Here is a 13414-nt window from a genome sequence, read left to right as displayed (position 1 = left end):
AGCACCGGAGGGTGACCCAGAATGAAAGGGACCCACGTCTGCACAGGATCTCCATGAGAAAGCCTATTTCAAAAATGGTAGCGATTCCTGTGGGCTGAACTCTGAGTCCCAGAAGAGCCAGTCGAGAAAATTCTCGGCAATATGAGCTCTCATTCCAAAGTGCCCACCTCGTGTGGCCTGGGATAGGACCCCAGCGAAGTAGCTTAGTTACAGGAGTCACAGAAGGATTGCATCAGAAGGCAGCTCCTCCAGGTAAGCGCCTGCCGGCCGAGAGGGCCTTGCAGGAGAGGTCGCCGCTGCTACAAAAAAGAACGGGCATCCGTCTCCGCAGATTATGTTATTTGAAGAGTCTGTACCTTGAGAATTGCTCTGCGACCTGGGTCAGCACGCTCTGGATTAACTCTTCTTTTTCTACAGACGGAAAGAGAAAGACAGATGGAAAAAGGACAGGGTCCACGGAGCAGCGTGGCCTGTGTCCATGTGCCGTGGGCCTGAAGCACTGAGGCGCAGGGAGGAGTGGCCTGCCTTACCTGCACAGAGGTCCTGGACCCCTGGCAGCACCTGGGACCTCTCCGCCCACCTCCAGATGCTCTTTCCCTCCTGGACAGCTCCAGGCCGCCCGCCTGTCTTTCGATGGCCTGTCAGTAGAGTGGCCAGGGCTGTGACTGTCCCACTGTCAGCGCCAGCTATAAAATGCAGGCAGGTCTGGGGCTCTAAATGGAGGATGTTTTCCTGCAGGGGCCTGGTGCATTTTATGAGGGTAATTGCTATGACAAAGAGAGTTCAAGGCATATTTCAAGTGTAAAACACGGTGTTCTCATGGCGGTCCAGAGAGCGGAAGCAGGGGCAAGTTTGCCCCTTTGTTGCCTGGCACGCAAAAACTGGGCAGGGTGACTGCTTTTACGAGGGTGAGGTCCCAGGCTGAATTTACCCTGCCTGGTTTCCTGTTTCCTGCTTGGCCTAAAGCCAGATACCTCACCGGAAGGTGTGGATGCTCACAGACCTGTCTTCTCCTGCAGGTCTACGCTCTGGGGAAGGCAGCGATGGCTTCCTGGCCCCAGCTGGCCATCAGTTTGGGCCCTAGCACACTGAGAGCCTACACGAGGCTGGGTCCCGCTTTTGTGGGATCTGTGCTGACTCTCTGCCTAATCCTTCACCAAAACCGAAAGAAACCTGCCAAAACACAAAATCCCAATACTCCAATTGGGCAGCAGGGCTCAAAAGCCGCCAATGTTCCCTGACCTAGTGTCTCCATTTCTGGGAATTAGCCATGCCTGTGCACAGAGATACCTGTCAGCCTTGTCTCACATAGTGGAAACTAACACCCCCCACGTCCTTCAAACGGCACGAAAGACAAGATGGCATGTCTGCACTGTGCGATCACGCTCTGCTCTCAGAAATACTATCTTGGAACATGGACACATCTATTGTTAAAGCAAAAATAGAAAAAGATTGTAAAACACTGTGATCCCACTTTTGGAAATATTGGGAGGATATACCTAAAATAATAACGTAATAATAATAACATAATAATAATAATAATAGTTATTTTTTGGCTGTAAGATTATATGCAAATTTTATTTTCTTCCTTTTGCTTCTCTATATCCTACATGTTTGTATCATGTGGCTCAGTAGGTTGAGTGTTGGCCTGCGAACTGAAAGGTAGCTGGTTCGATTCCTGGTCAGGGCACATGCCTGAGTTGTGGGCCAGGTCCCGGTTGGGGGCATGGGAGAGACAAATGATTGATGTTTCTCTCCCTCTCTCTCTCCCTCTCTCTAAAAAAATAAATGAAATCTTTAAAAAATAAACAGGTTAATTTCATTGAAAAAAATTAGAAAGTTAATCCATCTACATTAAGCTCCCGAGAACTCCTCCCGAACGGAAGGGTAGACCAGGTGACCCAAGGCCCCCTCTGACTGCAGTGTTCTGTGACCTGAGGGAGCAGAAGGAAAACCTCCTTCTGTTACATCTCTTGGCACGAGAAGAGTAAAACTGTCAGGGACACGTGCGTGGGGCCGTGTGTTGAGCTGCAGCTGACCCAAGGCCCTGGGCTTCTGAGGGGTCCACACCCGCTGGGGAGAAAAAGAGATGACCTCACTGGTGAGAACCACCAGGGAGAGGTTTCGCCTGCCTCCTTGGAGAATCAGCCAGACTTCAGATTGCTTGTTCTGAAATTTTTGGCAAAAGTAACATATTTATAACCACCAAGAGAGTCAATGATCTCAAGGTCATGAGATAAATTTAGAAGGCCATGACACGACTGGCATTTATAGGCTACTCCATCTAACAGTAGTGACACAGGCTCTCTTCCTAGGTGTCTATGAAGCACGTACCAAGACAGACCACGTCCTGGACCGTGAACAACTGAAACCATAGAGAGTATGTTCTCTGGTCATAAGAGAGTTGAACTAGAAATCAGTAACAGAAATAGAGCAGGAAAACCACCAAACACTGGGAAACTAAACAGCACACGTCTAAGTAATCCATGTGTCAAAGAGGAAGCCTTCCTCTGGGAAAATGTAAAAAGGCATCAAACCAAAGGAAGATGAAATACAACACGTCGAAATTTAGCCGTGAGACACAGAGAGCGCAATGCCGAGAGGGGTGTTTACAGCACCAAATGCTTCTGTTAAGAGAGGAAGAGTCTCCACTCAATAATCTAAGAACCCAGAAAAAGGAGAGCAAAATAAACCCACAACAACTGCAGAAGGAAGGAAGGAAACAATAGAGAGCAGAAATCTATGAAATGGGAAACAGAAAAACAATGTAGAAAATCAATGAAAGGAAGAGCTGATTATTTAAAACATTGATAAATTGGCAAACTACTCAGAAGGCTGATGGAGAAACACAGAGAGAAGACACAGACCACCAACACCAGAACGGAAAAGGGAGCATCACTACAGACCCTGCAGATGGCGAGGGCAAAGGGAACACTCCGAACAACCTCACCCACGGAAATGGGACATCTCAGATAAAAGCGGGCCGACCCCTAGAAAAGCAGGAACCGCCCCACTCTTCCAATATGAAACAGGTAATTCGAATAGCCTGTAACTATTAAGGAAATTAAATTTTGCGTTTAAAAACTCCCCCTGAAGACATATCCAGGGGCAGGTGGTTCCGCTAGAGAATTCCACCAAACGTTTGAAGGTGGATTAACACAAATCTAAACAATTTCTTCCAGAAAACAGAACATGAGGGAACCCTTCCTGATTCATTTTACAAAGCTAGTATCAATTTGATACCAAAATCCAGACAAAGACAACCAAAAAAAAGATAACTACAAACCAATACTTCTCATGAAAACCGATGGAAAAGTCCTTAAAAATATTAGCAAATGGAGTTCAGCAATATATAAAAATAATTATGTATTGAGATCAAGTGGGGTTTATTTCAGGGATGCAAGGCTGGTTCAATATTCCCAAATCAATCAGTGTAATCTGCCATATTTACAGGCTAAAGAAGGAAAAAATCATACGATCATATCAATTAATTCGTAAGAAGCACTTGACGAAATTCAACACCTGTTCATAACAAAACCCTCAGAAACAGGAAAAGAGGGAACTTCTTCAGGTTGATCAAGAATCTACAAAAAGCCTATAGCTAACATCATCCTCCACGGTGAGCGACGGGATGCCTGTCGCCTGAGACTGTGACGACGCAGGGGTCTGCTCTCACCGCCCTCACTCAGCCTGGTGCTGGCAGCGCCAGCCGGTGCAGCAGGCAACGAAAGGAAGTGGGAGGCGTGGGAGCCGACGGGAAGAAATAAAACTCCCTTTTTGCTGATGACCTAATTGTCTACATAGAAAATTCCAAGGGCTCTACAAAAAAAAAAAAAAAACAACCCTCTTAGGACTAATAAGTGAGTTCAGCAGGTCACAGGATATGAGATAAACATATGTAATCAGATAAACATACATATTTACACATGTTAGCAATGATCATATAGGCACTGAAACTAAATCACAGTACCATTGACAAACACTTAAAAACCTAGGTGCGCCCTGGCTAGTGTGGCTCAGTGGATTGAGCATGGGCCTGTGAATCGGGAGGTCGCCGGTTCGATTCCCAGTCAGGTCACGTGCCTGGGTTGCAGGCCATGTCCCCCACTGGGGGTGTGTGAGAGGCAACCGATTGCTGAATCTCTCACATACCCATGTTTCTCTCCCTCTCTTTCTCCCTCCTTTCCCTCTCTCTAAAAATAAATAAATAAAATCTTAAAAAAAACCCCCTTCAGTGCAATTGGAACAAAGCATATGCAGAGGAGGTATGCCGAAAACCACAAGATACCCACAAAAGAAATTAGGGAGATACAAATCAGTGAGAAGACCATCTGGAAGCTTCCACATGGTAAAGAAGTCAATTCTCCCAAATGATAGATAGGTTTAACACAAGTCCTGTCAAACCCCAGCAGATTTTCTCTGTAGAAACAGACAAGATTTTCTAACATTTGTATGGAAATACAAGGGAACTAGAATAGCTAAAACAATTTCGAAAAAGAAGGTAAAACGGGAGGCATTGCCAATCTAATTTGAAGACCTATTACACAGCTACAACAATCACGACTTTGTGATACTGGGAAAGATTCTGAGGGACAGACACAGAGGCCCACGAACCCAGAGTCACACCCGCACAAACACGCACAACTCATTTTTGGCCAGTGCGCAAATGCAGTTCGATGGAGGAAGGGGTCTTTTCAACAAGTGGTGCCGGAGCAACTGAACACTCACAGGCAGGAAAATGAACCCCGACCTAAACCTCACAGTTTACATAATAATTAATGCAAAATGGACCACAGATGTAAAATATAAAACTATAACACCAGGGTGTCAAACGCATTTTCGCCAGGGGCCACATCAGCCTCGCGGTTGCCTTCAAAGTGCCGAATGTCATTTTAGGACTTTACAAAGGTAATTACTCCTTAACAGTTAAGCCAGAGCTCGGCGCTGCCGCCGGGTAGAAACAAGGTGCCGGGCCGGATAAAACAAGGTGTCAGGCCGGACTCGGTCAGCGGGCCTTGTGTTTGCCACCTGTGCTGTAACACTTTTAGAAAAAGTAGAAGAAAATCTTCAGGATCTTGGGCTAGGCAGGGCATGCTTACTTGACACCAAAACCACAAACCATAAAAAGAAAAACTGACAAACTGGACGCCTTCACAATGGAAACCTCTGTTCTGAGAAAGATTGCGTTTGGAGGATGAAGAAACAAGCCCTGGTCGTGGAGAACACGTATGCAAACCACACGTCTGACAAAGACTTGAACACAGAATTCAGACACTGTCCAAACGCAACAGTAACAGCCAACCTGAAATTGGGCAGGAGACTCTCGGAGACATTTGACGGCAGAGCACACGCAGACCGACAGGAAGGAGGACAGGAAGATCTTTAACCGTTAGGAAATGCACACCACAGCCAGAGAGATTCACCGCACATTGACCAAAAACGCCGACACAAAATAGCGACAACCCCAAATGCTGGCAGAGGTGTGGAGACACGGTCACACACATGGCCGGTGGGGATGAAGAATGGCGCAGCCCCTCTGGGAAACAGTTTGGCGGCTTCTCAAAAATTCTAAAGATGCAACAACCGTATGACTGAGCAACTGCACCCTGGAGCAGAGAAGTGAAAATTCACATTCACACAAAGACCTGTACGTGACATTCCCAACAGCTTTATTGGTCATAGCCCCCAAGTGGGGACAACGCAGACGCCCGTCGGGGGTGACCAGATAAACAAGCTGCAGTGCACCCTGGAACACGGCTCAGCACCAGACAGGACGGGCCTATCCGTCCCCACGACAACCTGGATGAATTTCCGGAGAACGATGCTGAATGATGAAAGCCAATCACAAAGTCCCCTATTGAATGACTGTGTTTAAAGAACACTCTTGAAATGACAGAATTATAGAAATTGAGAACAAAGCGGGGGTTTCTAGGCGGTAAGGAGCTGGTGGGGAAGGGTTGGGGGCGTATCTGTGAGAGCGCAGAGTGAGGGGATGGAGCGTTCTGTATCTGGCCTGTATCAGCAGCCACGGCCCGACTGTGACCCCTCACTGCAGCCTGAAAAGGTGCTGCCATCGTGGGAAAATGGGTAAAAGCAACGTGGGCTCTGCCTGTATTTTTTCTTACAACTGTGTGTGAATCTTTAATTATTTTAAAATAAAAAAGTTTAATAAAACATTTTATAGAGAAAATTGAAGAAAAAAGTTAAGGAGGTATTTTCTTTTGGGCTTTGGAGGTGGAGCCCTTGAGCATTATAGCATTTTAATGCCCAAATTTGACTTCCAGCCCACGCAGGAACAATGCTTTTTGTCACTTCATCTCACACTTTCTCTCCTCCCGGCGGCGTAGGCCAAGGGGCAGAGAGTCATTTGCATTCTGGTCCGTGGAACACCCACACCTCAGCCCGTGTGCCCCCCACGGCCAACATATCAGCTGTTCTCAGAAAGGGCCCAGGTGCAGGGCTGGGCTTCTAGCGAGGGCAGTCTGGGCGCCATTGCCAGGGTCGTGTGCTCACAGTGACTCTGTATGTGCGAGGCCTTCCCTTTAGACAAGGCACGCTCTGCAGGCCCGGGGGAAAGGAGCAAAAACGCTTCTCTTTGCACAAAGGCCAACCCCACCCACACACCCACCGACTCATGATTCCCCAGGCGGCCGCCGTTTCCTCCCAGCGCGTTCCAGCACTAAAAACAAACTGATTTCACGTGTGTCAAGTACTCGGGCAAGGCCCGCCAGCAGTGCTGTTCGTGTCAGCTCCCGTTGTCCTCGTTGCTCTCATCACATCGCTAAGCGTTGCTGGCGGCCACAGCTGTTGTTACATCACCACGGGTCCCCAGCAGCCCTTTCTGGCCTCCAGTGCCCTCCCCAGGGAGTTCCGAGTTCCTGGGGGTGACAGGCTGCGTCTGGGGGCACCACCTGCAGGTTGAGAAGTGACAGCACCCTCTCTGTGTTGTCTGGAATGTGCACTTCAGTCCCTCAGTGCCCTTGGAACCCCCGAGAGCCCTAAACCCCTAGGTTTGGGGGCAAGAGCAGTTTTCAGTCACAAAGGTTAGTCATTCCCAACCACTGTGGCCAAACCACACCCTATCCAAAAAAACTGGCCTGGACTGGCGTGGCTCGGTTGGTTGGGCGTTGATCCAGAAAAGTGAAAGGTTGCTGGTTCGATTCCCGGTCAGGGCACCTGCCGGGGTGGCAGGTTCCATTCCTGGTTAGGGCACGTGCGAGAGAGGCAACTGACCCATGTTTTTCTCTCACATGGGTGTTTTTCTCCTTCTCCATCTTCCTCCCTTCCCCTCTCTCTAAAAATAAATGAATAAAATCTTAAAATTAAAAAAGAAAGAAAGAAAAAGCTGACATTACGTATGCCCTCCCACCTGCTCTCTCCTATGCTGGCTACATGGCATATCTGAAATTTTTTAAACTAATGCATAGTCAAGTAATTTTAATAATTTCCTTTTTTGTCTTTAATTTATTGGATTTTTTTTTAGAGAGAGTGGGGGTGGAGAGAGAGAGCAAGAGATAGAGAAAGAGAAACATTGATTTGTTGTTCTGCTTATTTGCACATTCATTGGTTGATTTTTGTAAGTGCCCCGACCTGGGATCAAACCCACAACCTTGGTGTATGACAACGCTCTAACCAACTGAGCCACCTGACTAGGGCGAGAATTTAATAGCTCTAAGAATACCCAGCAACAGCCAAGGTTGCCGGCAATTCAGGGTTGGACATGCCTGGGATTGTGGGGTCTCTGTGGACTTGGATTTTTTTAAGGGAATCGGGAGAATGGACACGAGATTCTGAGAGACAGGTGGTCTGCACAGATGGAGGCCGAGTGAGGGCCAGCTGACATTCACAGGCTGCCCACATGTTCCCCAGAGGAAACCGCCCCTTGAGAACAGCTGGTAGATTGTCTAGAAGGGTCCCGAGTCTGGGCATACAGCGACTTCAAGGGCGCTGCGGCCAGCTCCCTGTGATGGACGCTTAGGCACCAATGACTCGGACCACCAAATGAGAGAGGTTTTGGTGGGTGCGTCGTCAGCCTCTGCAAGTCTGGGCTGCTGGTCACCTGGTCACAGCTGGACTGGCCAAGTCTGGAGTGCTTAGCTCAGATTGTCTGGCTGGCCTCTCAAGTGACAGGCACCGCCAGGCAAATGCTGGGGCTGGCAGAGTGTCTCCCACATTGGAGAAGAGTCTGATTTATTCCAGGGCAGTCTCGGAGGCTGGCAGAGGCTGGGTCTGGTTTTTAGGATGCTGCCCAATCGGCTGAGCCTCAGGCCATGAATCTGCACTTAGTGGCCTCAGGACCTGACCGCTGGAACAGAACTGAGGGGACTGGAACCACCTAATCCCTGGAGATGACTGTGGAGTTGCCTCTTGGGGTTCGTGGACAGGACAGAGCCTGTGGGCTGGGAGGATGGGCCCCTCCCTGCGGTGTTTACCCAGCTGCTCTACGAGTGCCCAGGGCAGAGTCTACGGGAGTCCTGCACTTCCCGATGCCCCGAGGCTGGGGCCCTGACTCCACCTTGGGCTGTTGTGGACAGTTCAAGGAACCTGCCTCTGCCACTCCCACCCCTTCCAGGAATTGTTTACTTGTTTCAGAGACTCCGAGGCTCCCCAGCACAGAATGACATGAAAATCTGCTCTAACTGATCCACAGGCCAGCACAACTTGTAACTCCTGCTTGAAATATTAGTTTAACATGATGTACTAATTCAGTTAGCCAGCCCGCTCCCTGGCTTATTGCTTCCTCCTGTGCCGAACAGAAAAATGACTGCCTTTCTTTCATCCTCTGCCCATCTGAGCTGGTTGGGATGCTTACCTTATTCCCCCTGAGCAAACGAACGCAGACCTGGCCCCAGCAATCCGCAGGCCCCCAACCCGGGCACTGAGGGAAGATGCACAGGGGTCAGCACAGGCATCTGAACCCCACACTTTGACTCCCCAATGCACTGGTGCAATGAACACCAGCCGTGAGCACGTGTGAAGTGCCTTGGAGTTCGTGATTGGTCTCCGTCTCTCTCAATATGTGGCCTGCACCACTGTTGTGTTTCGATGCTGTTAATATGATGCAACGAGCCGTGGTTCACCTTGTCAGTCTCACCTGAAGCACGGAGCGAGCTGCTGAGCATCCTGCATGAAGCATGCATGGAGCAGATGCTCTCCCAATGCACTGAAAGCCAGACACTGCTACCCTCCAGGAAGGGCATCTTACTTTGCATGACAGAAAGCCCTCATTGCTTGGCCCCAAAAAGACAGATGCCCCTGCAGCCCTGATTGGGGGGTGCCTCTATTTCTGTTCTTTCCAAGGCTCTGCTTAGGGAAGGCCAGGAGGGGGACTCCCAGTTTGCCCCTCTTGACTCCTTCTTGGGGTGTCACTGCTCTCTTCCAGGGAAGCAAGAGGGGCACGCTCACCTGTTCCATTCTTGCTCTCCGGGCCCCTCCAGTGGGTGGAGGATGTCCTGGCCCAGGGCACAGCCATGGGCAATTCACTGTTTATGAACATCATAAAATAGACATGCAGAATGAGGACGCTTCCTTTATAACCCAGGAGCACAATAAAGTTACATGGTTAACAGTGACCTCGTCTTGCTTCTTAAAGGCACAGGAGCCCTTTCCATGGTCTGTCCCTCCAAGCAATCACTTTTGTTTATGGGCAGCCAAAGGGACCGATGTCCCAGATGACTTGTGCTGTGACTTTGACTAGATGCTGTCAGCCATACCGACTTAACGGATAGAAGGACCTTGCTGAGCACATCTGAAATTCTGGTGGGTGTTTCACACCTCTCTGGGCTACTCCTCAGGGGCAGGGTTCGGGTGGAGTTTTCCCCTTTCGTTTTGGAGAGGGGACCTTCCTACTCTGCACAGTTTAAGTTTGACTTCAGATGGTGGGATACGATTCTCCCTCCACCCTCCTCTGTCCCCCCTCCCCCACTTCTCCTCAGGCTTAGTTTGCAAGCAGAAAAATGCCTGGAAGGGGAGTGGCCTCTGGGACAGCTGGCTATGCGCTTTTCCTTTATTGTTTTACAGACTGCGCCAACCATAACAGTCTTGATTGGGCCCTTATTATGTCCCAGGCACTGTCCTAAGTAGTTTGCATGCATCGATCATTTAATTCTCCTATTAACCCAAAGCAGCTGCGAGATCTACAGTCAAGGTCAAGTCACAACACAGCCAAGTCATGTTCTCACTTAGGGCTACAAAGACGGGGCAGCGTCACGCTTACCCCGGGGAGGGGGGAGAGGGGCCTTCTGCCCTCACTCTTCTTCCCTCTGAGCCAGCCCCCACCCCCCTGCCCCGGTGTGATGCAGTCACCTCTGAGGGAGAGGGATGTGGGTATGACATTGTTTTGAGAATGCCCTCAGATGGATTCGAATGTGAGAACGGGCAGCTGACCGCACATGCTGGTGGGGCTTTGTCTCTTCTGTGATAACTGGTCCCTGTAACAAGATGCCCCATGGGAAAGTTTAATTGTGGTGAGGTCAAAGGGGGTCGACTCTGGGTCACCATGTCTGGGTTTTGAAGGTGCATCTGGTGACCCCAAAGACTAGTTATACAGGTAATGCTGTCAGGGTAACTCGATCCAATAAACTAATCGGTTATGGTGCCAATGGCAGGACTTTGGCTAAAAGCTACTAAAGATGGAGCCTTTCTTGCAGACCAAATGTCTTATTCCATCTGTGGGCTTTACACACTGCACACAATTGTAGCGGCTGTCACAAGATAAATTAAAAAAAATAGAACCCGAAGTGACACAGATATTGAAGTGAGCAGATGGAGTCCTTAATGCCGCAGTTATAAGCACATCCAAGGACTAAAGAAAAAGATGTCAGTAAATAGTAAACAGGTGGGAGGCCTCAAGAGAGAAATCTATGGGTAAGAATCAAATAAAAACTGTAGAATTTAAAACTACATCTGAAATAAATTCATGGAGGGGCTTACAGTAGTTTGGAGTCAGCAGAAAAGTCAGGAAAATTGAGGACAAATCATTAAAAACTATCCAATTTGAAGAGCAGAAAGAAAAAAGATTTAAAAACTAACAGAGCCAGTTAAGGGACCATAGCAAAATTCCTAACACATGTGTAATAAGGGGTCTCAGAAGGAGAGGGAGAGAGAATGGTGCACAAAAATACATTTAAAGAAATAATAGCTGAAAATTTTGCGAATCTGGTGAAAACACAAATTTATGGACCATGGAAGCTCAATGAATACTAAGCAGAATAAACGGAAAGAACACCAAGACCACCACTTCCACGGTCAAACTGCTGAAACCGACCGAAAGGGAAAGGCACCTTGACGGCGGCCGCGGGGACAAGACAGGTTCCATGCAGGGGGAGGAAGACAAAATAAAAGCTGACTTCTTATCAGAAATCATGCAGGCCAGAAAAACATGAACCAACACCTGCAAACATCATTTAAAAAACAAAACTGGGAATGCAGAATTCTATGCCTTGAAAAACCATCTTTCAAAAGAAAGGCAAAATAAAGATACGCTAAAGAAAGCCGAGGAATTAGTCACCAGCAGTTCTGCAGGCCAGAAATGTCAATCAAAAAGGAATTCCTTGCCTGAAGGGCTATAACACCAGTTAGAAGTTGGGATCTACGGAGGAAATAAAAGTACCCAAAATGGCAAACATGTATTTTTTAAAAATTACGCATATATTTCATTGGTTATGCTATTACAGTTGTCCCCATTTTTTCCCCTTAGTCCCACTCCATCCAGCACCCCTCACTCCCTCAGGCCATTCCCATACCATTGTTTACATCCATGGGTCATGCATGTAAGTTCTTTGGCTATTCCATTTTCTACACTGTACTTTACCTCCCCATGGCTATTTGGTAACTACCTACTTGTACTTCTCAATCCCCTCACCTCTTCCCCCATTCTCCCACACCCCTCCCATCTGGAAACCATCAAAACTCTTTCCGTATCCATGATTCTGTCTCTGTTCTTGTTTGCCTAGTTTGTTTTTTAGATTCAATTGTTGACAGTTATTTTTGCCATTTTATAGTTCATAGTTTTGATATTCTTTTTCTTAAATAAGTCCCTTTAACATGTCACATACTAATGGTTTGGTGATGATGAACTCCTTTAGTTTTTTCTTATCTGGGAAGCTCTTCATCTGCCCTCTGATTCTAAATGACAGCTTTGCTGGGTAGAGCAATTTTGGCTGCAGGTCCTTGCTTTTGTGACTTTGAATATTTCTTGCCAATCCCTTCTAGCCTGCAAAATTCCTTTTGAGAAATCAGCTGACAGTCTTATGGGAACTCCCCTGTAGGTAACTAACTTCTTTTCTCTTGCTGCTTTTAAGATTCTCTCTTTATCTTTAACCTTTGGCGTTTTAATTATGATGTGTCTTGGTGTGGGCCTCTTTGTATCCATTTTGTTTGGGACTCTCTGTGCTTCCTGGACTTGTATGTCTATTTGTTCACCAAATTAGGTAAATCTTCTTTCATTTTTTTTTCAAATAAGAGTTCCAGTTTCTTGCACTTTCTATTCTCCTTCTGGTCCCCCTATGATGTGAATGTTCGAATGCTTGAAGTTGCCCCAGAGGCTGCTTATACCATCCTCATTTTGGGGGATTCTTTTTTCTGCTTGTTTTCTGATTGCTTGTTTTTTTGTTTCCTTATGTCCCAAATCATTGATTTGATTCTCAGCTTCATCCACTCTACTGTCGTTTCCCTGTAAATTGTTCTTTATTTCAATTAGTGAACCCTTCATTTCTGACTGAATCTTTTTATGCTGCTGAGGTCCTCACTATGTTCCTGGAGCATCCTCATAACCAGTGTTTTGAAGTCTGCATCTGATAGATTGCTTATCTCCATGTTGTTTAGTTCTTCATCTGGAGTTTTGATCTGTTCTTTCATTTGGGCCATGTTTCTTTGTCTCCTCATTTTGGCAGCCTCCCAGTGTTTGTTTCTATTTATTAGGTAGAGCTGCTATGATTCCCTGTTTTGGTACCATGGCCTAATGTAGTTGGTGTCCTGTAGAGTCCTGGGGCACAGTCTCCCCTATCACCCAAGCTGGGTACTCGAGGTGTGCCCTTTGTGTGGTCTGAGTACACCCTCCTCTTGTATTTGAGCCTTGACTGCTGTTGGCAGATCAGTGGGAGGAATTTTCCCAGGCTAGTCAGCTGCAAGGACTGGCTGTGACCACTGACCACCAATATCCGCCCTCTGTGGAGGATCAGCTGTGCAGGGACTGGGTGGCGGTGCTCCAGCGTGGTCTGTTGCTGTCCACTGGGTGCATAGGCTCTGGTATTTCCTGAGTGGTGCAGGCCAGGGTCAGCCTGTGCTTTGCCTGGGGCCACCCTGCCTGGGATATAAAGCAATCTGAGATGGCTGCTACTTGTAGTGGGCCTGGAGAATCCCAGGCAATTCCAAGCTATGAATCTAGGCTGGCTGCTGCTAGTGCTGGGCCTGG

At 47.8% G+C, this 13414-nt stretch overlaps 1 protein-coding gene across 4 annotated transcripts in view; it reads right to left on the bottom strand.

Annotated features, from left to right (window-relative positions):
* Positions 1 to 13414, bottom strand: part of PDE9A (phosphodiesterase 9A) — an 87274-nt gene that overhangs the window by 31957 nt on the left and 41903 nt on the right. For 2 of the 4 annotated variants that reach the window (XM_053917413.1, XM_053917417.1), the window contains exon 5: positions 357 to 411. In XM_053917413.1, coding sequence (XP_053773388.1) covers positions 357 to 411 — 55 coding nt within the window. Of the gene's footprint in view, positions 1 to 356; positions 412 to 530; positions 719 to 6628; positions 6922 to 13414 lie in introns of those variants that run through there. The other 2 variants (XM_045196138.3, XM_045196140.3) reach the window with 2 other exon arrangements.

Source organism: Desmodus rotundus, chromosome 2, assembly GCF_022682495.2.
Source record: "Desmodus rotundus isolate HL8 chromosome 2, HLdesRot8A.1, whole genome shotgun sequence".
NCBI lineage: Eukaryota > Metazoa > Chordata > Mammalia > Chiroptera > Phyllostomidae > Desmodus > Desmodus rotundus.
This window is presented reverse-complemented; position numbering and strand designations above follow the sequence as displayed.